The 27,387-nt window shown below is 56.5% G+C and overlaps 1 protein-coding gene across 1 annotated transcript in view; it reads right to left on the reverse strand.

The window, feature by feature from the left end:
- SLC38A10 (solute carrier family 38, member 10) overlaps window positions 1-27,387 on the reverse strand; it is a 49,526-nt gene that overhangs the window by 1,750 nt on the left and 20,389 nt on the right. Inside the window, exons 8-14 of the mRNA XM_011933275.1 lie at window positions 23,883-23,994; window positions 21,956-22,062; window positions 13,142-13,298; window positions 5,749-5,916; window positions 4,873-5,361; window positions 4,178-4,297; window positions 135-311 (exon numbers count right to left, since the gene is read on the reverse strand). Of these exons, the coding sequence (XP_011788665.1) occupies window positions 135-311; window positions 4,178-4,297; window positions 4,873-5,361; window positions 5,749-5,916; window positions 13,142-13,298; window positions 21,956-22,062; window positions 23,883-23,994 (1,330 nt within the window). The remainder of the gene's footprint in view (window positions 1-134; window positions 312-4,177; window positions 4,298-4,872; window positions 5,362-5,748; window positions 5,917-13,141; window positions 13,299-21,955; window positions 22,063-23,882; window positions 23,995-27,387) is intronic.

The following is a 27,387-nucleotide window of genomic DNA, read 5'->3' on the forward strand; positions in this document are numbered from 1 at the left end:
CACTGGGCACTGGGAACCAAAACCCACACTCACCCTCAGGACTTGAGGCCACCGAGCCTCAGACCCAGCCGCATGACAACGGCAGGAGACCCCCTGCCCGGCCCCACCCCACTCCCTCTGCCGGCCCAGCCTACCCTGCCTGGGCTTGTCCTCCTCATCCTCCTGCCTCTGCTGGTGGATCTCCTTGTGCTGCTCCTCGATCACCGCCAGCAGCTTCTCCTGCTGGTCCAGCAAGCGCTTTTGCTGCACCTGCTGCTCTTTGATCACCTGAAGCAGGACGGCGTGGTCCAGCATCTCTGCCCTGCCAGCCTCTGGGTTTGGAAAGCACAGTCAGAGGGTGCCGGGGCTGCTCATGCACCGTGCCGGGCCAAGGACTGCGCCCACAGCAAAGCAACACACAGGTCACCTGCAGGGGGTGCGCCCGAACGCCGGCCACTGGTGACACTCGTCATGACCGTGACCATGAAACCTGGACAGCGCAGCGAGACACGCAGGTCCGAGGGCCCGCGAGAGGCTGCGCCCTGACTGCCCCTGGAAGCCCACCCGGGATGGCCTCTCCCGCCAGCCAGCCACTCTGCTGCATCAGTTCTCCCACTGGCTATGCCACAGCCACACCCAGCAGGACCCCAGCAAACCTGCTTGTTGTCCATGAAAATGAGTGTCCAGAGCAACACGGAGTCAAAAGGAATGTGCCAGAATGTCAGAGATGGTTATCTGGGCTGGGTGGGTTTTTCTTTTTTTTTTTCCCACTTTACACATTCAGTTGTTCTAGGACAAGTATGTAAGAAAATAAGCCTGGGAACGGTGGCTCATGCCTGTGATCCCAGCAATTTGGGAGGCCAAGGCAGGCAGATCGCTTGAGCCCAGGAGGTAGAGACCAGCTTGGGAAACACAGCAAGACCCCCCATCTCCACACACACACACAAAAACATAAAAATAAAAATTATCAGGGTGTGGTGACAGGCATCTGTACTCCCAGCTACTCGGGAGGCAGAGGCCTGAGGATCGCTTGAGCCCAGGAGGTTGAGGCTGCAGTGAGCTGTGATCACACCACTGCACTCCAGCCTGGGCAACAAAGCGAGACCCTGTCTCAAAAAAGAAAAAAAGAAAAGAAAAACTGTAAGCTATGTTTTGAAAAGAATATTGGTACTTTTAGAAAGTTTCCTCCAAGATAAGAATTTCAAAAACAAATAAAAGCTGTCTTCTTTTAAGGGGAGCATGGGAGCTGGAGCGTCAGTGAGGCCCCGGCCAGCCGTCCTGACCACCACTCCTGAACACCATCTGCTGTGGAAATTCTGGGCAGGTCCTGCATGATGGGGAGCCCTGGTGCGCCCAGTGTTAAGAGCTGGTGACGGCAGCAAGGGCCAGAGGATAGGCCTGCCCGGGTTACAGCTGGCACACACTTGCTGCAGGAGCACCTGGTCCGACTCGCTTCAGCACTGGCCAGTTAATTGTTGCAAGCGGCCGTGAATTATGTAATTTTTATAACACATTTTCAAATTATTATAGGAAGCTTTGAAAAATGATGGGTTGGGGCTCTCAGGCATAAAAGTTCAATCCAGGAGCAAGAGGCATGTTTTGCGAGTGGCGAGAGCAGATATCTCAGGGAGGGCCCTGCATGCCAGACACAGACTGACGCGCCGGCCCAGCCTCCCAGTGACACCTTGACCAGCCAGAGAAGCGCAGGGTCAGCATTCTCCTAGGAATGTAGCCCTGGGCCTCGCCCAGACCCCTGCATGTGGGGGACAGGGCCGGCTCCAAGGAGATCAGGGCCATGGGGCCGGCCCTCGAGCGGCAGCCCCTGCTCCCTGCTAGCACCCCGGGCCAGACGCCTGCCTGCAGGGAAAGGCCATGACGGGCAGAGCAGGTCTCCTGCAAACCTCCTTTCACACAAGGAAGTGCAGGCAGCAGACCAGCCACCTCGGCCATGGGCCACGCTCTCGCCCTGGGTGCTGCAGGGCTCAACCACGGAATGGTCAATGGTACAAGGACGAGATCCCACGTGCTGGCGACACCTCCCCGTACTCCAGGACAGGGTTCCGAAAGGGCAGGCACCACGGCCTCACTTGCTCCCCAAAGGACTAGCCCTGGGCCTGGTGCTGGGAAGGGGAGGAAAGATGAGGAGACAGAAGGGAGGAGGGGGAGGGGGAGGAGGGAGAAAGAGAGGAGGGAGAAGAAGGAAGGCGAGGGAAGAGGAGGACAAGGGAGGAGGGAAGAGGAGGGAGGAGGAGGAAAGAGGGAAGAGGAGGGAGAAGGAGGGAGGGAAGAGGAGGGAGAAGGAGGGAGGAAAGAGGAGGGAGAAGGAGGGAGGGAGAAGGAGGGAGAAGAGGAAGAAGGGAAAAAAAGAGGGGGAGGGGGGAGGGAGGAAGGAGCCTTGCCACGTCCAGCCAGAAGCCACATGGGACACATGTGAAGCACTGTGGAGGAGACAGGCTGTTCCTACAGCCAGAGCCCACCAACACCACAGGGACCGGACTGCAGTAGGCACGGAGCCACCCACCTACTGAGACCCACACAGATCTCTCAAGGCGGCCCATGAGGCAGCAGCGCAGGCAGCGCCCCGCCTCGGCTGGTGCCCTAAGCAGCCTGCCCTCTGATGACAGGCAAGGCCGCAGCAGGGCTAAGAAGGACCATGGCATTTATAACACAAGGGAGCGGAGTGGGCATCGGGACCCCGCCTGAGGGCTGCGGCTGAGCCTGGGTCTGGGGCCTGACACGTGTCCCCATGCAGGGCTGTCCTGGGGCAGGCGTGCCGCCGAGGGGCTGCGCGCAGGTCTGAGGCCCTCCAGGCGCGCTCTTTACTTCGGCACACTCTTTGGGTTCGTACCTGCTACTATCTTTTTAATCTCAGCTGTTCGTCCCGTTGAGAGGCATACGGAAGAAAGGCAGAATAGGAAACCGTGAAAAGTCTTTTTCAGAAAGAAGAAAATCAAAAGAATCAAACAGGTTCAGGTAACAGAGCATAGGAATTGGAATAAAAAAATACAGCCTGACTAAAACCTGAGACAAAATCCCACATGTGCGAACTTCTGAAGCAGCTCAGAGCTCCCGAAGCCCAGGGGCACCTTTCGGCTCTGTCTTCCACGCTGCAGGTACAAGGAGGGCGAGCTGCACCCATGAGAAGCCAGGCCGCAGCCACTGGGACATGGCTGCCGCACCCCCTCCCTCGGACCGGCTGTCCTGACGCCACTGGGCAAGAGGCGCAGGCAGGAAGTGCGTGTCTTACAAACGCCCTGGGAGGTGCCCGCGCCACGGCTGGCCCAGAGCTCCCACACCTGGGACTTGAGCGGCTGTGCCCTGTGACCCCCATACAGATCCCTGGAACAGACCCTCTCAATGCCGGGGCACACGTGGACCCCACATGGGGCAGGGCTGACCATCCTGAGAGAAGGCTTGGACGCTGCCACCAAATGTACATGACTTTTGGCGAGCGGGGGCTCAGCCACACACCCTCAGAGGGCGAGTGGACCCCCAGCCTGGGAGAGGACATGGCACAGAAGCCTGTCCCCAGCAGGCCCACAGAGAGGGCTGCTGCCACCCAACTGCGTGAGGTCACAAGGAGGGGCCGCAAAAGCCAACAGCTGGGACCCAAGGGGCAGGAAGTTTGGAGGAGGAGTCACAGTAAGTTTTATTCTCAGGAGAGCAAAGGCATGAGGAGCCTTCCTGGAGGGACAAGTGACAGATCCCTGCCGATGAACACAGCCGAGTTCCGAGGGTGTGGGAGCAGCGCTCTGGGCCGGGGCTCTGCTAGGACCAGGGTGGGTGCAGCCACCCGCAAGCCGGGTCCCCTCGGGGCACAGCCTTAAAATAAACCACATCTGGGTGCAGGCATGCCCACACCTGCCTGGCTTTAAATACTGAGAGTATTAGAACTGCTAACAAACCTGCTTTAAAATGAGACAAAATGGTAATCACAAGCCAGGTGACAATGCTGCGGGTGTTTTAAAGGGAGTAAGAGAGATAAAACGTTCCCAGGGAGGGATAAAACGTTCCCAGAAAGCAAGCTGCCGATGGGAAGGGAGCAGGAAGCTATCCGAGGGGTCTGCTTAGCAGACGCCTGGAAAGAGAAGGGTGCCTGACAGGGCTCCCTGGGATGACCTGGGCCTCACCCCAGGGCTGGAGGAGGGGCTGCTGCTCCCTGGGCCTGAGGCGGGCAGCTGTGGGGCCAAGGCCTTACCTTCCAGCTGGCTGGCCGCCTGGTCTCCGCCCGCTCGCTCCACGTCCCTCTGCTTGCGAGGCTCAGGCGGCAGCCCAGCCCCCGGAGCCGGCTTCTCCGCTGGGAGGGGAGGCTTCCCACCTGCACACACGGTGAAGACTCAGAAGGTTTTGCAGGAAAGTCAAGGGAGGACTGGGGGGGGACAGAAGGCAAGGGAGGGACAAAAGGAGGTGGCAGATGTTTCTAAAGAGACACCCCCGTCAGCACAGTTTATATTCAACCTGATGATTACTAGCGAAGCAATAAAAAAATATTTAACAACCTCATAGGCTTGTGGCAATGAGCCAATGTTAACTGCCTTCGCAATTAAAATGCAAGAACCATCCTAAGCAGCTCTTAGATGGGCACTTAACAACGTGTTACCTGTCAGGCGCCCCCCGCGCCACCCCCCCGTGTGCGCGCAGACACACGAGCACAGCGCGGCACCTGACATTTAGTGGTCTGGCAAACAACTGTGTGACAGATATTACAGTAGCTGTCAGCCACCAGCCTCTTCCTATCCCCACCAGCTGCCAGGCCGCTCCATTTGCATGCTAATCTGGAGCAGGGCGAGAGACTGGGGCCTGAGGGAGGAGCCATGGATTCTGCTGCCCCTGCCCAGCCTCCCCAGCCCGAGAGGGAAGCGTCGTCCCACAGGAGCCCAGGTTGACACCCACCATGGTCACTGTCCTCTGCGGGCTGCCCTGTATCCCCGGCGGCATTGCCTGGTGGCGGCACCCCATTGGCCTTTTCCCCTTCACCCACTGCCAGGGCATTCTGCTGCTCAGACAGCACTGCCTGGGGCCGGGGATGCAGGTCCCTGTCTCCTGGCCCCAGGTCTTCCTTTGCAGGCTGGACGGCTGGCTGACCATCTGCTTCTGGAACTTTCTGGGGATCTTCAGGAAGATCGCCCGCTTCCTCCAAGGCCTGGGCCTGTCCAGGCCTCTTCCCAAACTCTCCCTGCTCCGGCTCCCGTTTCTCTCTTTCTGAGTCGGGCAGAGGCGGTGCCATCTGGCCTTGGACCCCTGGAGCCTTTCCGCCTGCGTGTCTGGATGGAGGTTTGTTCTCTTCTAGCACCTCTCGGTCTTGGCCTTCATCTACCACCACCTTGTCGTGAGGAACAGGAGGCTCGTGGCGGTGGGCCTCGCCCACAGGCATGGCAATCCCTGCAAGGGCACGGGGGACAGATGGGGTCAGGCTGAGGCCCCTCCTTCCCTTCCCAGGGAATCTGAACTGGGTTCTTCCCTGGGTTCTGGCTCCCAACAGTGTGACACAGGCCAACAGATACCACCTCCCCGCTGGCCTCCCTGCTGCCTGGTCAAGCGCACTTGACGCTAAAGTTACAGCAGGGGCAGCTGCAAACAAGTTGCTCTGGGAGGGGCAGGACATTCATCTGGATTGAAAGACACAGAAAACAAAAATGACCAGAACTTAGGCTGGGCTGAAGGGAAAACACACACAGCCCCGAGAGCCACGCCGCAGGGTGTCTGGCCTGCAAAGGAGGACCTGGGGCCCCCCCTTCCCCGTCCCCACCCCCGGCCAGTGCCCAGTACCTTGCCCAGGGCGATCAAGCTGTGCCTCCTCCTGTGCCTCCTTGCCATCTTCCCGTCCAGGCACATCTACGGGCCCCTTGATCTGGGCCTGCTCCAGCTCCTCTCTCTCCTTTGGCAGCTTCGGCTTCTCCCGGCCATCCTCGGCCATGGCCACGACCGGATCCTGGGCTGGGAGTAGGGCACAGTTAGGGAACCGCACTGCAGGAGTGGGGCGGCTCTCCCTGGACTGTTACCATATTTTCCAGCCCAACGGCAGTGCCAAAGCAGTTATTTTTTTTCCTGTTCGATCATTAGCAGCTAAGTAGCACAGAAAACTGTCATTTTTCATGTGTATTCATAACAAAAATATATCAAAATGCAATTTACACCTAACTGGGGGCAGGGAGAGCGAGACTCCATGTAATACTCAGTCATTACCACCAGATGGCGGCATGAGCCCACCGACCGACTCTCCCACAGTCCCCTCCATTACCGCCATCACCTCATTCACCACGGCCATCACCGTCACCTCCACCACCATCACCGCTGCCAATCACCATCATCTCCATCCCTGCCACCATCAGTGCCACCCCTACCATCATTGCCATCACCTTCGTCATCACCACCATCTCCAGCCATACCACCACCACCATCCCCACCACCATCGCTGCATCATTGCCACCACCACCACCACCACCTCCACCACCACCTCCACCACCTCCATCACCACCTTCCTGTCCCAGCAAGGCCATATGTCCACTGAGACAGGCGCTGCAGCCTAGGGGGACTCAGGTGAAGCTGTCTGGAGAAGAATTCAGAGTCCAGTTCAGAGCAGCAGATGGGGGCTCACCAGCTAGCTCTCAAAGGAGAAGAAAATGGGGAATTTTCTTCTAAAATTTTCTTAGCTTTATACCAGCCTTCTAAGAGCAGCCTGATGTGTTAGTCTAGGAAACAGACAGTTACACTGTTGTCAATTTGGAGTTGAGAGTCCCAGACAAACTGTAGAGGACAGGTACCACCCTACTGGGTAATAAACCAGTTAACAGAAAGCAGACACTAGGCTCTACAGTTTAGCTAAGTAACAAATTCAATTGTTGTGTTTTGTTTTGTTTTGTTTTAAGACGGACTCCTGCTGTGTCGCGCAGGCTGGAGTGCAGTGGCGCAATCTCAGCTCACCGCAACCTCTGCCTCCCAGGTTCAAGCAATTTTCATGCGTCAGCCTCCTGTAGCTGGGATTACAGGCACCTGCCACAACGCCTGGCTGATTTTTGTATATCTTTAGTAGACACAGGGTTTCACCACATTGGCTAGGCTGGTCTCAAACTCCTGACCTCAAGTGGTCCACCGCACCTGGCCCAAGTGACCAGTTCTATAAGCGTTTGGCCACCCGCCAGGGCAGGTGAAAACACACCAGTCGCCGTCACATGATTAAGCCTCAGCAGAGGCTCCATGCAGAAACGAGCCACGACTGTCAATCAAGAGGGCCTGTCCAATGGATTACTACGTGAAGAAAGGGAGGCTGAGGAGGGGAAGGGAAAATAGAGCAAAACAAAGGAAATCTCCGTTGTCAGAGAACAAGTTGCCTCTAAGAAGTCATTTTCTCAGCACGAAGAAAAATTCAGTTCCTCAGGCCGTGAACGACTGTCTGGGGCTCCAGCGGGAGCTCCGTGCGGGTGCAGGAGCCGCAGGGTGGGAAGTGAGCATGGTGAGCTGGGAACTGCCCCAGAGGTCCCTTTCTTTGGAGAACCTCCTGGGAACGCCATGCCTCTCAGCGTTTTGCAAGTGTTGCTGGATTGCACGGGCACCTGCGGGAAGGCTGCGCGAGCGTCCTGGCTCCCCGCCGCCGGGAGCAGCTGACCAGCCGAGGGCCGCACTCACAGCCTTCACGCCTGGCGCTCTGCAGCTGTCTGCGGGCAATGCACACAGCCTCTTCCACGGCGGAGCCGACCTTTGCGTCAGGGACAGTTTGCCGGCAGTGCCTCTTGGCTGCAGTAAAACTAACACAAAACTTCAAAATTAGCAACTGAAAAACATCTGAGTGCTGCCAGCTGCTTCGGATCTCGACATGAACACAGGTTGTGCAAAGACAGAAAGGGGCCCTGTGTGGGGAGTGCCCCCGCCAGCTCACGACGGAGCTCCTCAGGAGGGAGGAGGTCTCTGGCGTCTGAATTTCTTCTCCTAAGAGGCCAGCAATACACCCGGCTAAGCCACAGTAGAGGCGGCCACGGCCAAGAGGGACAGCTCCACACACACCCCCAGGAACACCCAGCGGAGGGTGCTGCCGCAGAGCCACCATCGCCCCTCATTCGGCTTCAAAAATCGCCTCCAGGCCAGGTGTGCGGCCGAGGCAGGAAGACCACTGAGGTCAGGAGTTTAACACCATCCTGGCGAAACCCTGTCTCAACAAAAAATATAAAATTCGCCGGGTGTGGTGCCGTGCCTATACTCTCGGCTACTCGGGAGGCTGAGGTGGGAGAATCGCTTGAACTTGGGAGGTGGAGGCTGTAGTTGGCCAGTATCATGCCAGTGCACTCCAGTCTGGGCGACAGAGCGAGATTCTGTCTCAAAAAGAAAAAAAAAATCATCTCCAGTCACAAAAAACCACGACCTGTGGGTGTCATCGGCACCCGGCGCCAGGGATGCCGTGTTAGGCTCTGTCCCAGCGGCTCCTCACTGCCGGGTGCTGACGCAGGTTCCCAGCTCCTGGCACGCACAGAAACACACACCTTCCTAACAAGCGACAAAGGCCACGACTGGGCCACGGCGGAGGCAGATCCCTCAGACTTTCTTCCCTGCTGTCCAGTGGGGCAGGGAGGCCCCGAGGCTGCCAAGGCCACAGCTCAGGACTCGGTCTTTGGAGTCAGACACGCTCGGGGACTTGGAGATGGTGACCTGGAGGGGAGGGGCAACATCTAATGCATCCCCAACCCCACATTCAAGGCTGGCGTCCACCCCAGACCGGAGGCCAGCACGGACGGGCAGGGAGGCCAGCGACGCTGCCGTCCAGACCCTAAGAGTCGGCAAGGTGGCTCTGCAGGCTGCCAGCCTGGACCCGCCGTGGCTCCTTCTGTGTGCCTTGTGATCAGCAAAGATGGAGACAGTCACGTCAGATGGTCCCCAGAAGAAGCGACTTTTAAACATGGTCCCAGTGGCCGGGCGCGGTGGCTCAAGCCTGTAATCCCAGCACTTTGGGAGGCTGAGACGGGCAGATCACAAGGTCAGGAGATCGAGACCATCCTGGCTAACACGGTGAAACCCCATCTCTACTAAAAAATACAAAAACTAGCCGGGCGAGGTGGCGGGTGTCCGTAGTCCCAGCTACTCGGGAGGCTGAGGCAGGAGAATGATGTAAACCCGGGAGGCGGAGCTTGCAGTGAGCTGAGATCCGGCCACTGCAGTCCAGCCGGGGTGACAGAGCGAGACTCCGTCTCAAAAAAGAAAAAAAAAAAACCATGGTCCCGGCATCCCACTGACGGAGTTCCTCATCCACTCGAGCACCACCCCAGGTTCATGAGGAGGCTCGGGATCCCAGGGCGCCACACTCGCAAGAGGCGGGAACAATGGCCGCTGACGCGACTTTTAAAAGCTAGTCCCTGCTTTTAGGAAACTTTTCCAATAGCTGATTTCTGACTTTCCCTTGATGCTGCCATGAGAAAGGATTACTCATTAAGGGCTTGGCTTTACAGCCCAATCTTCCACACATAGCTGACCAACGACCTCATGGTCTCATCTTTCCGAACGTGAAGGGGAATCCCAGGCCATCTGGCTCCTGGTACCCGGGTGTCTGGGCTGGCAACACAGTCAGGCCCTGGTGCAGCCTCCAGCAGGCGGAACCTCCTCACCACTGCTTTTGCCTCCACTGCGGCTGGCACCGCTGCTGTCTCTTGGGAGGCGGAAGAAGCTCCGAATTCCTTCCACACAGCACGGAATGGTCTGTGAGAGACTTAGGGCCACATGCTTCTCCCTTCTCTCCTCTGACTGTGGGGACATTGCCACCCTGCTGGAGCAATGCCCTACTGAGAAAGCTTTTTTTTTTTTTAAGAGACAGGGTCCCACTCTGTCACCCAGGCTGGAGTGCAGTGGTGCCATCTCGGCTCCCTGCAGCCCCGACCTTCCAGGCTCAAGTGATCCTCCCACCTCAGCATCCAGCCACCACACCCGGCTCATTTTTGTATTTTTAGTAGAGACGGGGTTTCACCATGTTGGCCAGGCTGATCTCAAACTCCTGACCTCAGGTGATCCTCCTGCCTTGGCCTCCCAAAGTGCTGAGATTCTAGGTGTAAGCCCCCACACTGGCCCGGAGAAGGCTTCTGATAGCTCCTTTGCTGTGTCTCCCACACCTCTCCTCCTGTTATAATTTTGTGCTGTGTTTCTGCTGCTGTCCTGAAATGGCAGGGAGCTGATTCCACTGTCTGAGATAACTGTGCCAGCCGCACAGGACCTGGCCAGATTCCGAAGGGTCCTGCCTCCCACAGCCTCCGGCCTGTGTTGAGCCACGTGACCTGGCTCCATGCGTGGGGGCCGTGTGTCCCCACTTGGGCCTGAGCACACAGAACTGTGGCCATCTCTGCCCCTGCACCAACACGCACGACCCGTCGACACCCAGCCAGACCCTCATTCCGTCCCCTATCACTGCATTCTGGCTCCCTTCTTAGCCAGGCCACTGCCTCATTTTCTCACTGAGTGGAAGTGCAGCTGTGCCTGCCCCACTAGGGAAGCGGGCACGAGGGTGCCTGAGGGGTGCGGGCCCTGCTGTGCTGCCCCGTGCAGCAAATGAGGGGCGTGCAGGAACCGGGAGGGACGGGGGACCTGTAGCTCCAAGAAAGGAACAGATGTCACAAAACCCCAACCCGCCCCGAGCCTCCAGGGTGCTAGAGAGAGCAGGTATGAACAGCCCGACTCCCGGCTTTCCAGGTAACCATCTTCATGAGCCTTTGTAGGGACTCAGCCATGCTCACAAAGACCTGCGAGGCCATGCATGGGGCCCAGGCTGTGCACGTCTAACCACGACATCTGCATGAGGATGGGATTCCCAGCCGTAGTCCAGGGCCACGCAGGACTCTCACCCGGTCAGCAGGTACCATTTTTGGCCTCTGCAGCATCAAGGAGACCAATAAAACTCCGCTCAGCCGTCCGACAGGGAGCGCGCATCGGTGCAGGACCCTCGACCCCAGCTCAGCCTCAGCCAGGCAGCCCATCTATCATGGGGGAGCCGGGGCTGAAAAATCGGAGACACGCTAAAAACAAGCAGCATGTGGTTCTGAGAGGGGCCATGTGTTTTGTTACAGCCTCGTGGAAGAAATAGAAACCAGATGTGGCCTCGGAGGGCACCAGGTGAGCCAGAGGCCCACGGTCCGCACAAGCCTCATGACAGGATACAGCTGCTTGCACCGGCCGCAAGCAGAGGCCGTGCAGTGCTGGGGGGACGGGGAGCCTCCTGCTGGCTGGCACTGAGAAGAGAAGTCCATTCCGCAGCAGCCCGCTAGACGAGGGCGACACCCTCACTGCCCAGGCCAGGGTCCCAGCACACTGGACCCACCGACAGTTTGTGTCAGTGCCCACTGTAGCCCAGAGGCCTGGACAGCAACAAGCGGCCCTGCTCAGGCAGCACCGAGCCTGGGGCACCAGCTGAGGTGGGTGCAAAACACCCACCTGCCTCTCCAGGTGGACTTTTTTCCAGTCCGAATTACCAAATCCAACGCAAGGCAGCTGGCAGCCACCGGCTGCTTTGGAACACTCACGTTTTTCTCTGGTGACCCCAACTGTCCCCAAGCACAGCCCCGCCAGCTGCAGGGAACCCAGAAGGCAGGGCTCCCCTGCCCACCTTCGCCATCCAGGAACAGTCATCCTTGGCAAATCTGAGCACAGCGGATCCAGGGAGACCCTCGGAGGGCGTGTATGAAGCGACAACGCTGGGAAGGAGCTTTCCAGGCACAGGAGTGCGGAGCTCGGAACAGAGATGACAACAAGCCCCAGGGTCACGGCTGAGACGGCGCCCCCACGTGCTCAGCAGAACCAGGGGCTCCCTTCAGTGGACCTCTCCTCCTGTCCATTATAGAAGTGGAGGCCCCTCACCGAGGCAGAAGTCACTGGCCAGCACCTCCACAGCGACCTGAGACCCCCAGCCACAGCCGGTACTGCTCACCAGGGCTCCCAGAGGGGTGTGCAGACGCCACCCAGCGAATCTGACTGAGCGGGGCCTCTGCTCAGGGTGTGTTGGACGTGCTGGACACACAGGCACTGTGGATGCATAAACCCGGCTGTTGTCAGGGGCAGAAGACCCAGCATGAAGGTCATCGTGGACAGCACCTACCTGCCCATGCCTGCCTGGCGCCACTCAGAGCTCGTGGGCAGGCCTGGGCCCGGGGAGGTCTGCTGCCTGCAGGGCCGCCCTGTGTGGCACTCTCTCTCTAGGCCGGGGAGGGTCAGGGAGGCGGTAGCCATCCAGGCCACGGAGGTGCAGCTGCACCTGGAAAGCCACACTCAGGAAACACGTATCTCTCCACCCCGGGCTCTGCCACAGACGGAGGCGTCGGGGTTACAGGCACCGCGGCCGGGACTGTGCCACAGATGGAGGCGTCGGGGTTACGGGGCACCGCGGCCAGGACTGTGTCACAGACGGAGGCATCAGGGTTACGGGGCACCGCAGCTGGGACTGTGCCACAGATGGAGGGTCGAGATTACGGGGCACCGCGGGGCCCGTCCCAAAGTGGCCTGCAGCTAGCTGCTTGAGAGCTCACGGTCCTAACTCCACCCACGGTCCTGGTGAACAAATAATAACCTGAAGCAGCAAACCAAACTGAGGCCTGATCGCCGACCCTGTCCAGGAGAAAACTGGAGAAACTGACATCCTCAAATGAACAGCACGTGAGCAATACTCAGAAACGTACACCCCACCTAGCCCACCGAGTGGCAGGCATCCAGGCCAGTGGCCACTCCTGTCCCACGTTCCCCGCACAGGCGGCCACTCCTGTCCCACGTTCCCCCATACAGCCACTCCTGTCCCACGTTCCCCACACAGGCGGCCACTCCTATCCCACGTTCCCCGCATACAGGCGGCCACTCCTGTCCCACGTTCCCCGCATACAGGCGGCCACTCCTGTCCCACGTTCCCCGCATACAGGCGGCCACTCCTGTCCCACGTTCCCCGCATACAGGCGGCCACTCCTGTCCCACGTTCCTCGCATACAGGCGGCCACTCCTGTCCCACGTTCCCCGCATACAGGCGGTCACCCCACGGCCAGCCACGGTACACAGAGTGTCTTCATGGGCAAGGCTGGTGGCCCCACCCCGCTGGCTGCACCCACGTAGGACAGAGGGCACTGAGCAGATAAGCACAATCCTTGGACCAGACCCAGGAGATGCCCAGTGGGCACCTGCCCTGAGAAGGCTCAGAGGGCCAGGGTGGGCATACCTGAGAGTCGCGCTGCCTCTGCCTTCACCAAACCCTCGGCCTCTCCAAGTCGACCGCCGGGGGCTTCCTCTGCCAAGTCCTCGGGGACCTCCTCACTCACAGACAGTGTGGTGACAGTGCTCACCACCAGGACGCCCAGGCCGACCCACAGCACCACCTGAGGAGACAAAGACCCCGAGGCGGGAGTCACAGCTGGCCCCGCTCCTGCCGAGGGCATAAAACTGGCCTGGCAGAGAGGCTCAGAGACGGGGTGAGGCACGAGGAGAGTGGACACGACAAAGTCCCCTGAGGGTGGGACAGGCGTGCAGCCGGCCCTGCCTGAGGACAGGTGGCCACTCCCAGGGAGACTTGGGCCCGCCTGCCGGCGAAGCTCCTGACCGCTGGGAGAGGGCTGAGCCCTGATGCGCTGCTCTCAGAGCATGGTGGGACTCCTGGCATCCAGCCTGTGGCTGACATGCCCTCCCCGCCAGCTGGGGTCACGGGCCAACCCCGTCAGAGCTATGCCAGCCATTCAGGCCGGAGCGGGAGGGACAGAATCCGTTCAGAAGAACTGGTGAGACGTCCCTGGCCCAACACAATGAGAGAAGAGGGCTCCCCGGCGGGAAGGACCCGCACTCTCTGAAGCTGGCGGCGACTGAAAAAGACAACCTGGCGGAGAGCCTGCTTCCTCCGCTTCCTTCTCCGCCACCCGGAAACACTGGGCTAGTGCTGGCGTCTCCGGACGCCAGGGGCTGCTGAGGCTCTGAGGGTCAGTGGGCTCCGCCGAAGACAGCCCAGCCGCCGTGTGCCTCGGGGCTTATAGGATGCCCAGGGAGCCCAAGGCCCCTCTGGCAGTAACGACAGCTGGCTGGAGCATGTGGTGACGGCAGGCCTGCCCCAGGTGCACATGGGGCCACTGTCTGGTGTATGTTCCGGAGGTCCGGGCAAGGCCTGCAGGCTCGACGGCCCACAGAGACTGCCTCACCATGGCCCCAAATGTTCTGCATTTGTAGAGGCCCCTTCAGCCACATGGCGTCTTCCTGGCGGCGAAGGGAAGAGCCCCGGGGCAGTGGCGGTGTCCGGAAGGCGGCCAAAGCAGTCTTCAGATGATAAAACAAGGAAGAAACCTGAAGTCTCCCGAGGCTGCGTGATCTGCGCAGGGAGCACGTGCGGAAAGGCCTGCCCGGCAGCAGCTGTCAGTGGGTGACATGGGTGGTCACGGCTTAGAGGCCTGATGCCAGAAGGAAAGGCCATCAGAGGCAGGCCTTGGGGGCCCGTTACAGCCCTTGTGACCTCTCCTACACCAGAGCTGCCCCTGGACCTCTGTCTTCAGGGCCCTGCCCTCCCATTGAGGCCTCTGCCAGCCAGCACAGGGCAGAGACCAGGCTCGGGCCACCTGGGGTAAAGGGTCTGGATGGAAATTTAACCCGACCCACCAGGAAGTGCCTAGACAGGAGACCGTGTTGTCTGGAAGCCCTGGGAAGCCCCTCAGTGTAGGAACCCTGCCCCGCAGGGCAGCACACCCTCGCTTCTAACTGGGCACAGATGGGACAGCTGGGAACTTGGGGGGCCTATGGGGACCACAGCGGCTGCCCAGGCTCAGTGGCAGGGGGAAGCCCATGGAGCACCAGCCCAGCCTCCAGTCCTGTGCCTTCCAGCACAGCTTCCTGCAGAGCCGAAGAACTTCCTCTGAGGACACGGTCGTTCAACAGGACCAGTGTGCCAGACACCTGGTTTCAGAGCACCCTGTGACTTTCATTTCTGCAGCGATCAGGTCAACACAGCCACAGAGCCGGCCGATAGGAGGAATGCAAGCCCACTCCAGACGTCTCACCTGAGCTTGGAAATCCAGGGACCTGACCAGGGGGCCACGCACTGCCCGGATCACAGCACCCTCCCCTGCAGAAGTGATCAGGGCCTCCAGACACACAAGGCATCGCTGACTCAAATGCAGAGAGAAGCAACAGGGGCAGGGGAGAAAACTGACTTTCGCTCCACATATGTAGACATGCGTGAGTCCACACTCCGCACTTCCGTCATAAAAAGCACAGCTGGAGGCGGGGTCTGGTTGCTCTGCACCACGCGCCTCAATTTGGGTCTCAGGGCAGCCCGGTTAGCATCCAGGCACCCACCCAGCAAGGCCCCAAGCCTCAGCAGGCCTTGGGGATCCTCTCTGGTTACAGGCAGACACCGCGCTGGTGGCTCGTGTCTGAGAGTCAGTGTTCATTTCATTACATCTTCCAGGAGCAGGGGCCGGCTTTTAGGCTTTTTGGGGACTACTGCCCTCTGGGTGCGCCCCTGTGAGGCGGCCTCCTGTGCCCCAGGGATCCACCCTCTGCATGGCCCTCAGGCACCTTCTAAGCTGCCTGCTGCCCCACCCGCTCATGGTTCCCAGGCAGCGAGACTAAAGCCCCAGCCTCACTCAGGATTGGAGAGACCCTCGACTTTTCTGACTTTCAAAATAAAGAACCAAACGGGGGGGGTGCAGTGGCTCACGCCTGTAATCCCAGCACTTTGGGAGGCCGAGGCAAGTGGATCACCTGAGGTCAGGAGTGTTCAAGACCAGCCTGGCCAACATGGTGAAACCCCGTCTCTACTAAAAACACAAAAATTAGCCGGTTGTGGTGGCGCACGCCTCTAATCCCAGCTACTGGGGAGGCTGAGGCAGGTGAATCGCTTGAACCCGGGAGGCGGAGCTTGCAGTAAGCCGAGATCACACCACTGCACTCCAGCCTGGGGGACAGAGCGAGACTCCGTCTCAAAAAACAAACAAAGAACAAAACACGTGGTGATGGACATATCTTTTCGATTGTTTCAGGGCTGACCTATCTTCCTGCCCCCGGTCGACTTGAGGACGAGCTGGAACATTCCTTCTTTTCACATCTTTCTCCAGCACAGCCTTGATTCACCCACCATACAGGTGTCCCCACTTCCCTGTCCACCCCAGCATAGCACCAGTTTTGGCTCTTCCTGAGGTCCCTGGGCTGGGTACAGGCACCACATCGCCGAGACTACTCAGACGGGCCGAGGCGCAGACCCAGGCTTGTGCCCCTCCGTGGTGCGGCCGGAGCCCCTGGGACAGTGGCCAGGCCGAGATGTTGCGCCACAGGCCCCGGGTACGGCCCTGCGGTGTGGACATCTCCATACCTAAGGAAACAGGGCATGCTGAGCGGATGGCACACGTCGTCTGCTGGCTCCACGACCTACTGCAGAGCCGCAGGAGCGCTGGGAACAGGACACACCAGACCCAAGTCAGAGGGAGAAAGAAACCTCTCCGTGTCCTCCACGCACAGCCAAACCGCGGTGAATGTGACTCAATGCGCTTTCTAGCTTCTAAAAACCACGGCGAAGCAGGCACAGAGAGATGCTTCTTTCACTCGATTCTCTGCGTTTGTCTACACGTCTACACATCAAGTCAAAAGCCGACGCTGGGTTAACGGTTCAACACTAGTGAGTCAGTGACGCGCCAGCCACTTACACCAGCGGCGCCGTGGCCACGGGCGCGTGACGCCACACACGGGCAAGAGAGGAGGAAGTGCCGCAGCACCTGGAAAGAGGGAGGTGACACCATCATTAGCTGCAGGTGAAAAGCCAAGCGATCCAGCAGGAGTACAGTGAGGTGAACGAGTGAAAATGTCACCTATGAAATCGCTGGCTTCCCTTTACACAAACAGCCACTTAGAAAATCCAGGGGGAAAAGAGATCCAGGATAGCGTGCCGTGCAGCCAACAGCGGCCTGGGAAACAGACGGGGACGGAGGACCTCGTGAGGTCTGGAGAAGCCAAATGCAGTGCCCTCCTGCGAGGCAGGGGAGTCGCGTGGACACCTGCACGTCCGCTGCAGTGTAAAGACAGCAATTCCCAAGTTAATCTATAGTTTCAAGAAGCCCAGTTAGACCAAAAGATAAAGAGCAGGACGAATTTTTTGTTAGAGTCAGATCGGCTGATTCCAACATTCACACAGAAAATAAAACAAAGAAGACTATGCAGAAAATGTATTATTCACAGCCAAGAGGCGGGACGAGAATTTAAAGTGTTCCAAGAGCCACAAGTCACAGCTCGGTAAGTGTCACCAGGGTGTGCAACGAACATGCAACTAACACACAACTAACACGGTACGGAAGGACAGACCAGCCAATAAAGTAAAACACAGGTCCCAAGTGAGGCCTGAATACACACAAGGATTTAATCTACAACAGTGACACCATTTCCCATCAGTGATGATTATTCAATAAATCATGTCTGACGACTAGGGAACCACCTAGAAACAAACTCAGGATACATACTTTGTTTCTTACACCAAAATAAAATACAGGTGGACCAAAGATTTAAATTAAAAAAAAAAGTCATTAAAGTATTAGAAAAAATGAGGGAGGAATTATTTTAAAATAATACTGGAGTGCGGAAATTCTAACTATGACTCTCTTTCTCTTTCTTTCCTTTCTTCCTCCCTCCCTTCCTTCCTTCTTTCTTTCCTTCTTTCTCCTGCTAACTCACAGAACAGACCTTTTTTCTTTTCTTTTTTTTTTTTTTTTTTGAGACGGAGTCTCGCTCTGTCGCCCGGGCTGGAGTGCAGTGGCCGGATCTCAGCTCACTGCAAGCTCCGCCTCCCGGGTTTAGCCATTCTCCTGCCTCAGCCTCCCGAGTTGCTGGGACTACAGGCGCCCGCCACCTCGCCCGGCTAGTTTTTTGTATTTTTAGTAGAGACGGGGTTTCACCGTGTTAGCCAGGATGGTCTCGATCTCTCGACCTTGTGATCTGCCCATCTCGGCCTCCCAAAGTGCTGGGATTACAGGCTTGAGCCACAGCGCCCGGCCCGAACAGACTTTTTTTCTAAGAAAGCCCAGTGGGGCCGGGCGCGGTGGCTCACACTTGTAATCCCAGCACTCTGGGAGGCCAAGGCGGGCGGATCACAAGGTCAGGAGATAGAGACCACGGTGAAACCCGGTCTCTACTAAAAAATAAAAAAAATTAGCTGGGCGCGGTGGCGGGCACCTGTAGTCCCAGCTATTCAGGAGGCTGAGGCAGGAGAATGGCAGGAACCTGGGAGGCGGACCTTGCAGTGAGCCGAGATCGCGCCACTGCACTCTAGCCAGTGGGACAGAGCGAGATCCGTCTCAAAAAAAAAAAAAAAGAAAGCAAGCCCAGTGGACTAAAACATGGGACCTGGCATAGTAGGACATGTGACATCTGATGGGCAGAGGCTGAGCCTCTCATGCCATCTGAAGTTCCTAAAACTCACCAAGAAACTTCCTCCTCAAGCTATGGCTTAACAGCTGGTATCAAACTGGTCTTCCCCTTTAAAACAACGGTAAAAGCTGGATAAAAACAATAAAAACACCCAACTGAAGACACTGGTAAACAACTTTGTCAGCTCAGACTTGAGAGGTCCGGATCCCAGAGGACAGAGAAGAGCCCTCAGTCACAGAGAGGTTGAGCCTGTTGTCCTTGGAGCCTCACCGATGACTGGGACTAAGCAGACAGGACAAGAGAACGCAACAGCCTAGAGCCTGGGCACACTCACAGGGCTGGGCACCGAGAAGTACGAATGAGGGTGCCCCAGCAGCCAGAACTCGAGGGAGAGAAGGAAACCTCAGAGAAGCATGTCACTCCACATTCTGCGTGCACAAATCTCCCCCAAAGCACTTGCCAGCTACGAGCTATGCAGAAAGGAGCAAGACGAACGCCAAGCAGAAGATTCCACCATCTGAGGGTGTCACTGCCCAGCTGAGACCCCAGAAGGGCTGTACCCTAGGAACAAGGCCAACTGGAAACACATTTGCCTCAATGGGACACAGGCCTTCTGCCTATCCCCTGTATGATGGATGGATGACAATGTCACCCAGAACTTCTACGATTTCTCAAACACGACATCTGCAAAATACCAGGCACACTAGAAAACAAGACCCCATGACAAAAAAAACCAAGAAGCCACAAAGAATCAATATAAATACTTTTTTCTTTTCCTTTTTCTTTTTTTTTGAGGTGGAGTCTCTCGCTCTGTTGCCCAGGCTGGAGTGCAGTGGTGTGATCTCGGCTCACTGCAACCTCCACCTCCTGGGTTCAGGTGATTCTCCTGCCTCAGCCTCCCAAAGTGCTGGGATTACAGGCGTGAGCCACCATGCCTGGCTCAATAACTACTATTTGAAACAACAATAACGATGTCTTGTATAGTTTTATTTACTTATTTTTGAGACAGAGTCTCGCTCTGTCGCCCAGGCTGGAGTGCAGTGGCGCAATCTTGGCTCACTGCACTCTCCGCCTCCCGGATTCACGCCATTCTCCTGCCTCAGCCTCCCCAGTAGCTGGGACTACAGGCGTCCGTCACCACGCCTGGCTAATTTTTTTTTGTATTTTTAGTAGAGACGGGGTTTCACAGTGTTAGCCAGGATGGTCTTGATCTCTTGACCTCGTGATCCGCCCGTCTCAGCCTCCCAAAGTGCTGGGATTACAGGCGTGAGCCACTGCGCCCGGCACTTGTGGAGTTTTAAATAAGGGTTGTTATAGACTGCCTAGTATAATCATTAGAAGGATAGAAATGTACCAACAAGCTAAAAGAAGAGTAAATATTTAAATGTTTGATTGATCCAAAGAAAGAAAAAGCAAAAAACAGAAAAAGGACATATGAGACAAATAATAGGACATAAGTTGAAAGTTTTCCCCAAAAAATCAGTTATTATATTAACTGTAAATAGTCTTAAATACTCCCATTCACAGACTGAATAATAAGAAGACAAAAGTCAACTACGTGCTGTTATAAGAGACACACTGTGAATATAATGGACTAGAGAAATCAAAAGAAAAGGGATGAAACAAGCCATCATGGGCAAACACAAACCCAAAGCACAGCTAAGTTAGCTACAAAGCCAACTTGAAGGAGAAAGTATTTCCAACGATAAAAAGGAGTATTCAACAAGATAAAAGTCAATTCAAAACGGAGATATAACCAACTTCAACCTGTCTGGTCCTAATAACATGGCTTCAAACTAAAAAGCAAAAAGTGATAGAACTAAAAGGACAAATAAATCTACAATTACAGTAGGAATTATCATACCTTTCTCACAACTCATAAACAAGATGATTAAAAAATCAGTGAGGGGCCAGGCGCAGTGGCTCACGTCTGTAATCCCAGCACTTTGGGAGGCTGAGGCAGGTGGATCATTTGAGGTCAGGAGTTTGAGACCAGCCTGGCCAACATGGTAAAACCCCATCTCTACTAAAAATACAAAAATTAGATGGGTGTAGTGGCGCACACCTGGAATCCCAGCTACTCAGGAGGCTGAAGCAGGAGAATTGCTTGAACCCAGGAGGCAGAGATCGCAGTGAGCCGAGATGCTGAAGAAGCGGCTGACACACGTGGACATGTATTCTAACGTACACCGTAAGAATCTATTTACCACAACTTGAAGACAGGCAAGATCATTCTAGAATGCTGGCGGACAGATGGGCAGTGATCTTTGGGGTGGGGGTGGATGACAGTGAGGCACCCACGGGGAGCTCTGGCGTGCTGGGATGTCCTATGTCTGCTCTGGATGGTGGTTCCACGTGGTTCACTTTGTAAAAACTTACCAGGTTGAGGCCGGGTGCGGTGGCTCACACCTGTAATCCCAGCACTTGGGGAGGTCGAGGCGGGTGGATCACCTGGGGTCAAGAGTTCAAGACCAGTGTGACCAACATAGAGAAACCCCGTCTCACTAAAAACACAAAATTAGCCAGGTGTGGTAACGTGTGCCTGTAATCTCAGCTACTCGGGAGACTGAGGCAAGAGAATCACTTGAACCCGGGAGGCGGAGGCTGCAGTGAGCTGAGATTGCACCACTGTACTCCAGCCTGGGCAACAAGAGTGAAACTCTGTCTCAAAAGAGAAAAAAAATTATCAATATATACCAGTAAGAAAAAGCTCAACAACTCCCTAAAAAGTCAGCAAAGAACCCAGGCAGTTCACAGAAAAAGAAACACAAGTGGCTTCTAAACCCACGAAGACACTCAAGTTCCCGCCAGAGAGGCCAAGAATGATGAAGCCTGGAAGGTCCTGGGTGCGGGGACAGAAGCCTTGGGCCTGGCTGGGAGTGACGCTGCAGGCAATTTGGGTAGAGCCAGCACGTTTACAAATGCTCACACCCCTGACACAGAATTCCACTTCTAGAAGGCTTCCTACAGACTCATGCTCAAACACGTCGACATGCTCACGAACACACATTCAGCGCGATTTTGTCCGCAATAGCAGAAGACTGGAGAGGTAAGTCCTTCGGAGACTGGGATTATGGAATTTTTCTACCACGGAACACCATGAAATGGCTAAAAATAGCCAGGCAATTCTGTGCCCACGGTTGTGGGGCAATCTGACCTGCACAGGATTTTGAGAAAAGCAGCAGGAAGCTGTGTTACAATTAAAGAAAAACGCACATGCGCGCGCACAGACCCGCCGCACGAGTGGACGTGCACAGACCGCCACACGAGGGTCGCACCAGGAACAACAGCGGGTGGTGGCCTCGGGGGGGGCGGCTGGGGAGGGGACTCAGAGTTGGCAGCAGATCCATGGACAAGCAGTCACTGCAGAAACACCATGGGGAAAGAGCTTACGACTCAGCACAGTCGGCCTCAGGAAAACCCGATGCACAGCTAGAGTAGGTCGGTGTGGCCCTGCGGGGCAAAGACCGTGCGTCCTGGTGAACCCAGGGTTCCCCAGGCTGACTGGACCAAGACCCTTTTGTGGGTTTTAAGTTTCTCGACAGGACCCGTCTGAAAACGCTGAACCAGGGGCTTCCCTTCCGACTCCACCTCGCCCCAGCCCAGACCCAGCCATGGTCCAGGCCAGCCCCCGAGCGGTGCGCACCTGGGAGGAAAGTGCGTTCTTGTGGATTTTCTTGTAGATCAGTGCCGGGCAGATGAAGCAGATGAGGCTTCCCATGGTCGCACCCGTGAGGCCCAGGATGGTCTCCACTAGGAAAGAGAAGTGACAGGAAGGGATGAGTGGGAAAGGGCTCCGGCCAGGAGGGGACCTGAGCTTTTTTGCCCAGCACACAGGTGAGCAAGCCAGCATTGAAGGAAAGGCCGTCCAGGCGAGAGCCAGGAGCAGACACGCCCTCTGTGCCCAGAAAGCCTGACAACCGCGGCTGATTCCTCCAACAGTGCATTCGGGTTCCGGGGTGAATTCTCTGATGGTTCATCTTTAAAGAGTCAAGACACGGCTGGGCGCTGTGGCTCATGCCTGCAATCCCAGCACTTTGGGAGGCAGAGGCGGGCAGATCACGAGGTCAGGAGATCAAGACCATCCTGGCTAACACGGTGAAACCCCATCTCTATTAAAAATACCAAAAACTTAGCCGGGTGCGGTGGCAGGTGCCTGTAGTCCCAGCTACTGGGGAGGCTGAGGCAGGAGAATGGTGTGAACCCAGGAGGTGGAGCTTGCAGTGAGCCGAGATCGCACCACTGCACTCCAGCCTGGGTGACAGACCAAGACTCCATCTCAAAAAAAATAAAAAACAGAGTCAGACACTAGGGACTTCCTGCGGAAACCAAATGCTGGCTCCACACAGCACGGCTCCCACGCAGCCTCTCCTGCCTGCTGCTCCATGAGTGGCCCTAGGCGGGCAGGACCTACCCGAGGGCAGGCGGAGAAGCCAGGGCCTGGCGTGGGTGCCAGGCTGCAGCCCCTGCCAGGAGCCCAGACAGATCACCTCTAGGGCTGTTCCCTGGGGAGAGTGAGTGCGAGTTCCCCTGTGGATCTGCTGATAATGAGCTCTGTCTTGTCTGCTAGGGAGCGGGTGCATTTGGGTAACATAAATACGTTCAGGGCCTTCAACATTTCCCTTGGTAATGCGTCAACAAAATCAGAAGTCAAAAGAATCAACAGGACAGCACGCGCTGTTCTAGAATAGTTGGCTCTACAAATCGAGCCTGTGTCCCAGCACCGCAGTCTCTCTCCACCCAGGTGTCAATGGGTGTCTGCTGTTCCATCAAGCCGCCAGATTTTTTTTTTTTTTTTTTTTTTGAGATGGAGTCTCACTCTGTCGCTCAGGCTGGAGTGCAGTGGCACGATCTCGGCTCACTGCAAACTCCGCCTTCTGGGTTCACGCCATTCTCCTGCCTCAGTCTCCTGAGTAGCTGGGACTACAGGCGCCCGCCACCATGCCCGGCTAATTTTTTGGTATTTTTAGTAGAAACAGGGTTTCACCGTGTAAGCCAGGATGGTCTCGATCTCCTGACCTCGGGATCTGCCCGCTTTGGCCTCCCAAAGTGCTGGGATTACAGGTGTGAGCCACCGTGCCCAGCGAGCTGCCGGATTTTTTTTCTTTTTTTTTGAGATGGAGTTTCTCTCCTATTGCCCAGCTTGGAGTGCAATGGCGCGATCTCGGCTCGGCTCACAGCAACCTCCTCCTCCCGGGTTCAAGTGATTCTTTTGCCTCAGCCTCCCGACTAACTGGGATTACAGGCATGCATCACCACGCCCGGCTAATTTTGTATTTTTAGTAGAGACCGGGTTTCTCCATGATGGTCAGGCTGGTCTTGAACTCCCAACCTCAGGTGATCTGCCCACCTCAACCTCCCAAAGTGCTGGGATTACAAGCATGAGCCACTGCGCCCGGCTGAAGCTGCCAGATTTTATCCCCTGCCTTTCTCCATGGGCCAGAGAAAAAATGACAAAGTCTCTAGACATTTTTAGGAGACCAGAGAAGACAGCTCATAACTGGGCAGGTCTTGGTTGATGCCGAAGCCCCCGGGTCCCACTCCCCAGCACTAGAGCAGCCCTCCCGCCTTACCATTGGGGATAAGGATGCCACCGACCATGGTTCCAAACACCACAGAGAGGGTAAGTGCTTTAAACCGGAGAGGGGGCATGTAGCCCCCTGCTGCAAAGGTGCCATCTTTTTGCTGTATAAAAGAAAAACAAAAAGGTTTTGAAAAGACTGATTTCCTCCACCACTCTCCTAGAAAGCAATGCCTGAAAGGGCTCTGCCAGGCACACCGGGCAAATCTCCACGTGAGGCCAGCCGCGTGCTCACCTGGCAGGTGCACCAGGTACATCTCCATGTAAGGCCGGCCGCGCACTCACCTGGCAGGTGAGCCTGACCAGTACAATCAGATCTGGCTGAGCAACTTGAACGGGAACCTGCAACCCAAACCTGCAACACGCCAGGAAGGCACGAGGGCTTCTCACCCCAGGCACAGACCATAAATTTTACAATGTCCTTTTGAAATGTGAGTATCGAGTCCTTCCGTTTTCCTTTTTGCTTTTAGAGCAGTATCATGAGAGAGTTTTTTAAGTGCCAGGAAGTATGGAGAGCAGAATACAGGCTGCACAGCACCGCTCCTGCCGAATGTCTCTAGGCCTCTCCTGGCCCGCAGGTTTCAGGGTGCAGGCACAACGCCCAGGCACACACGCACACATGTGGCTGTGTTACCATCTTCAGGGTGCGGGCACAACCCCCACACACACGCACACACTCACACATGTGGCCGTGTTATCCCACACACACGCACACTCACTCATACGTGGCCGTATTATCTCCAGGGTGCAGGCAGAACCCCCACACACACACGCACACACTCACGCATGTGGCCATGTTATCCCACACACACACGCACACACACACATGTGGCCGTGTTATCCCACACACACGCACACACACACGTGGCCGTGTTATCTCCCACACACGCACACACTCACGCACATGTGGCTGTATTATCTCCAGGGTGCAGGCAGAACCCCCACACACACACACACTCACACATGTGGCCGTGCTATCCCACACACACACGCACACACACACTCACACATGTGGCCGTGCTATCCCACACACACACGCACACTCACACTCACACATGTGGCCGTGCTATCCCACACACACGCACACTCACACTCACACATGTGGCCGTGCTATCCCACACACACACGCACACTCACACTCACACATGTGGCCGTGCTATCCCACACACACACGCGCACACACACTCACACATGTGGCTGTGTTATCCCACACACATGCACACTCACTCACACGTGGCTGTGTTATCATCTCCAGCAGATGTGCAACAAGCAGTGAGCAATTTCAAAGTGCAGGAAGAAGAGGAGAGAAGGGCATGATGAGGCATCACCAAATGCAAGTGCCTGTTCTGGCTGCAGGTTGCAGCCAGGCCCCTACTGCTCTGCACCGGGATGCCAGGGCCATTCATTCCAGAGGAGGAGGCAGAGCCAAGGACAGATGGCCTCAGACCCCACCTGCCCCAGGGCCCCCGGCTGTGGTCTCTAGTACAGGACACAGGAGCCAGACCGCCTGGCTCAAATCCTTGCTCTGCCACTCACCCGCCCCAGCTGAGTGCCCCTAGGCAAGTGACTTAACCTCCATGCCTCAGTTTCCTCATCTGTCAACAGAAGCATCTCCTCATCCAGCCGTGGTAAGGACCAAATGAGTTAACACACAGGATGGGCTGGCCATGATGACTATCCCTGGACTAGGAAACAACCGCAGAACTTTCTAGAACTACGGTTTTGAAGCATCCCATTTTCAGAATGGACTTTTACACAGAATGGACTGTGGAAGCTCGAGCCAGAATTTCCATTGGCCTTAGGGCGATAATTTGTATACAGGCCAGGGAGGGTGGGGATTAGGTCCATCACACAAGAGTCCCGGTCCTAGAAATTTACCTATGACGTAGACCCAGAGAAGGGGAGAGGGGACTTTAGCATGAAGACTGTCGTGAGATGGTTATCCACGAGAGGTCAAGGGTGAAGGAGCAACGCACCCAGGCCCCTGCAACAAGTGGAGAAGCAAGGAAGCAGAGCCCCTGCAGGCTTGTAGGGACCGTGGAGAAACGCTCACAGCACATCGGTCAAAGACAAGAAAGCAGGTGGCATAGCCGCGGCCACACCTCCGGGAAAGGAGAAGCCACGGGCACTGACAGAGGAAACACAGCCAGGTCCTCCTTGGGATGAAGGGGTGTGCGTGAGCTTTCCTACTTGAGTCATAATACCTTTAATGCCACTATCAATTTTTTAACAAGATAAAAATGGGTCATGTACGGAAATACAGATGCTGCTCAGGTACAAAACATCAAACAGTGAAAGCTGGCCTGGCCAGACGCGTGGGGGGACCCCACGGCCAGATGACGGGCTCTGGCCTCGCCTCCTCGATCCTGCCTCGCCTGTGCCCAGGTGCCTGAACTCTGCAGGAGACGGGCACCAGCACGTGCGGGAGATGCTCAGTCCTTGGTGCTCGGCCCCTGCTGTGAAGCCAGAGACATGTGGCTGGCAGAAGTCTGCGGGAGGCACATGACCGCCCCAGGCTGTGATGACCGCGCACCCGGCCACATGGACAGTGAGCCCGGGCTGCTGTTCCCAAGGCCCAGGGAGACCCACCGCCCCCACTGTGACTGCTGGACTCTCCCCTGGATTCTCTGAGACCACTCAACCTGCCTTGGCTGAAACAGTTCAAGAGAAATGTGTGCTTCTAGCCACCGGGAGTCCCAGCTGACGGGACATACCAGGCTCACAGATCTCAGGCTGTGGGACAGAAGACAGATGGGCCACCGGGCAGAGCTCCCAAGGGGAGGCAGGAGGGGAACCTGGATGAGGCAGGGCTCCTCCAACGCGGCAGAATGGCGTCTGCACCCCCGTGCTTGGGGCACAAGACAGCACAGCACGCCTTTCGTGGTTATCTCTGCCACAAGGAGAGAACCAGGACAGCCTTCTAGTTTCAACTCCTACAGTGAAAATTTCTTACAAAGAAGTAAGTGGCTGCCTTGCCTACATACGTTACCGTGAAAAAACCCAGCCTCACTTTTTATTTTTCCTTCTTTCTCTTTTAGAGACAGGGTCTCACTTTGTAGCCCAGGCTGGAGCATGGTGGAGCAGTCATGGCCCACTACAGCCTTGAATTCTTGGTTCAAGTGATCCTCCTGCCTCAGCCTCCTGAGTTGCTGGGACTACAGGCATGCGCTGCCATGCCCAGCTGATTTTTGTTAATTTTTTGTAAAGATGGAGTCACGCAATGTTGCCCAGGCTGGTTTTAAACTCCTGGGCTTAAGCCATCCTCCCACCTCGCCCTCCCAAAGGGCTGGGATTACAGGTGTGAGCCATCACACCCAGCCTATTTTTAAAATGTGTTTAAAGACAGGGTCTTGCTCTGTTGCCCCAGCTGGAGTGTAGTGATGCAATCATACTCGACCACAACCTCCCGGACTCACGCAATCCTCTCGCCTCAGCCTCCCGGACTCACGCAATCCTCTCGCCTCAGCCTCCCGGACTCACGCAATCCTCTCGCCTCA

This window comes from Colobus angolensis, unplaced genomic scaffold, assembly GCF_000951035.1.
Source record: "Colobus angolensis palliatus isolate OR3802 unplaced genomic scaffold, Cang.pa_1.0 Scaffold1, whole genome shotgun sequence".
Taxonomy (NCBI): Eukaryota; Metazoa; Chordata; class Mammalia; order Primates; family Cercopithecidae; genus Colobus; species Colobus angolensis.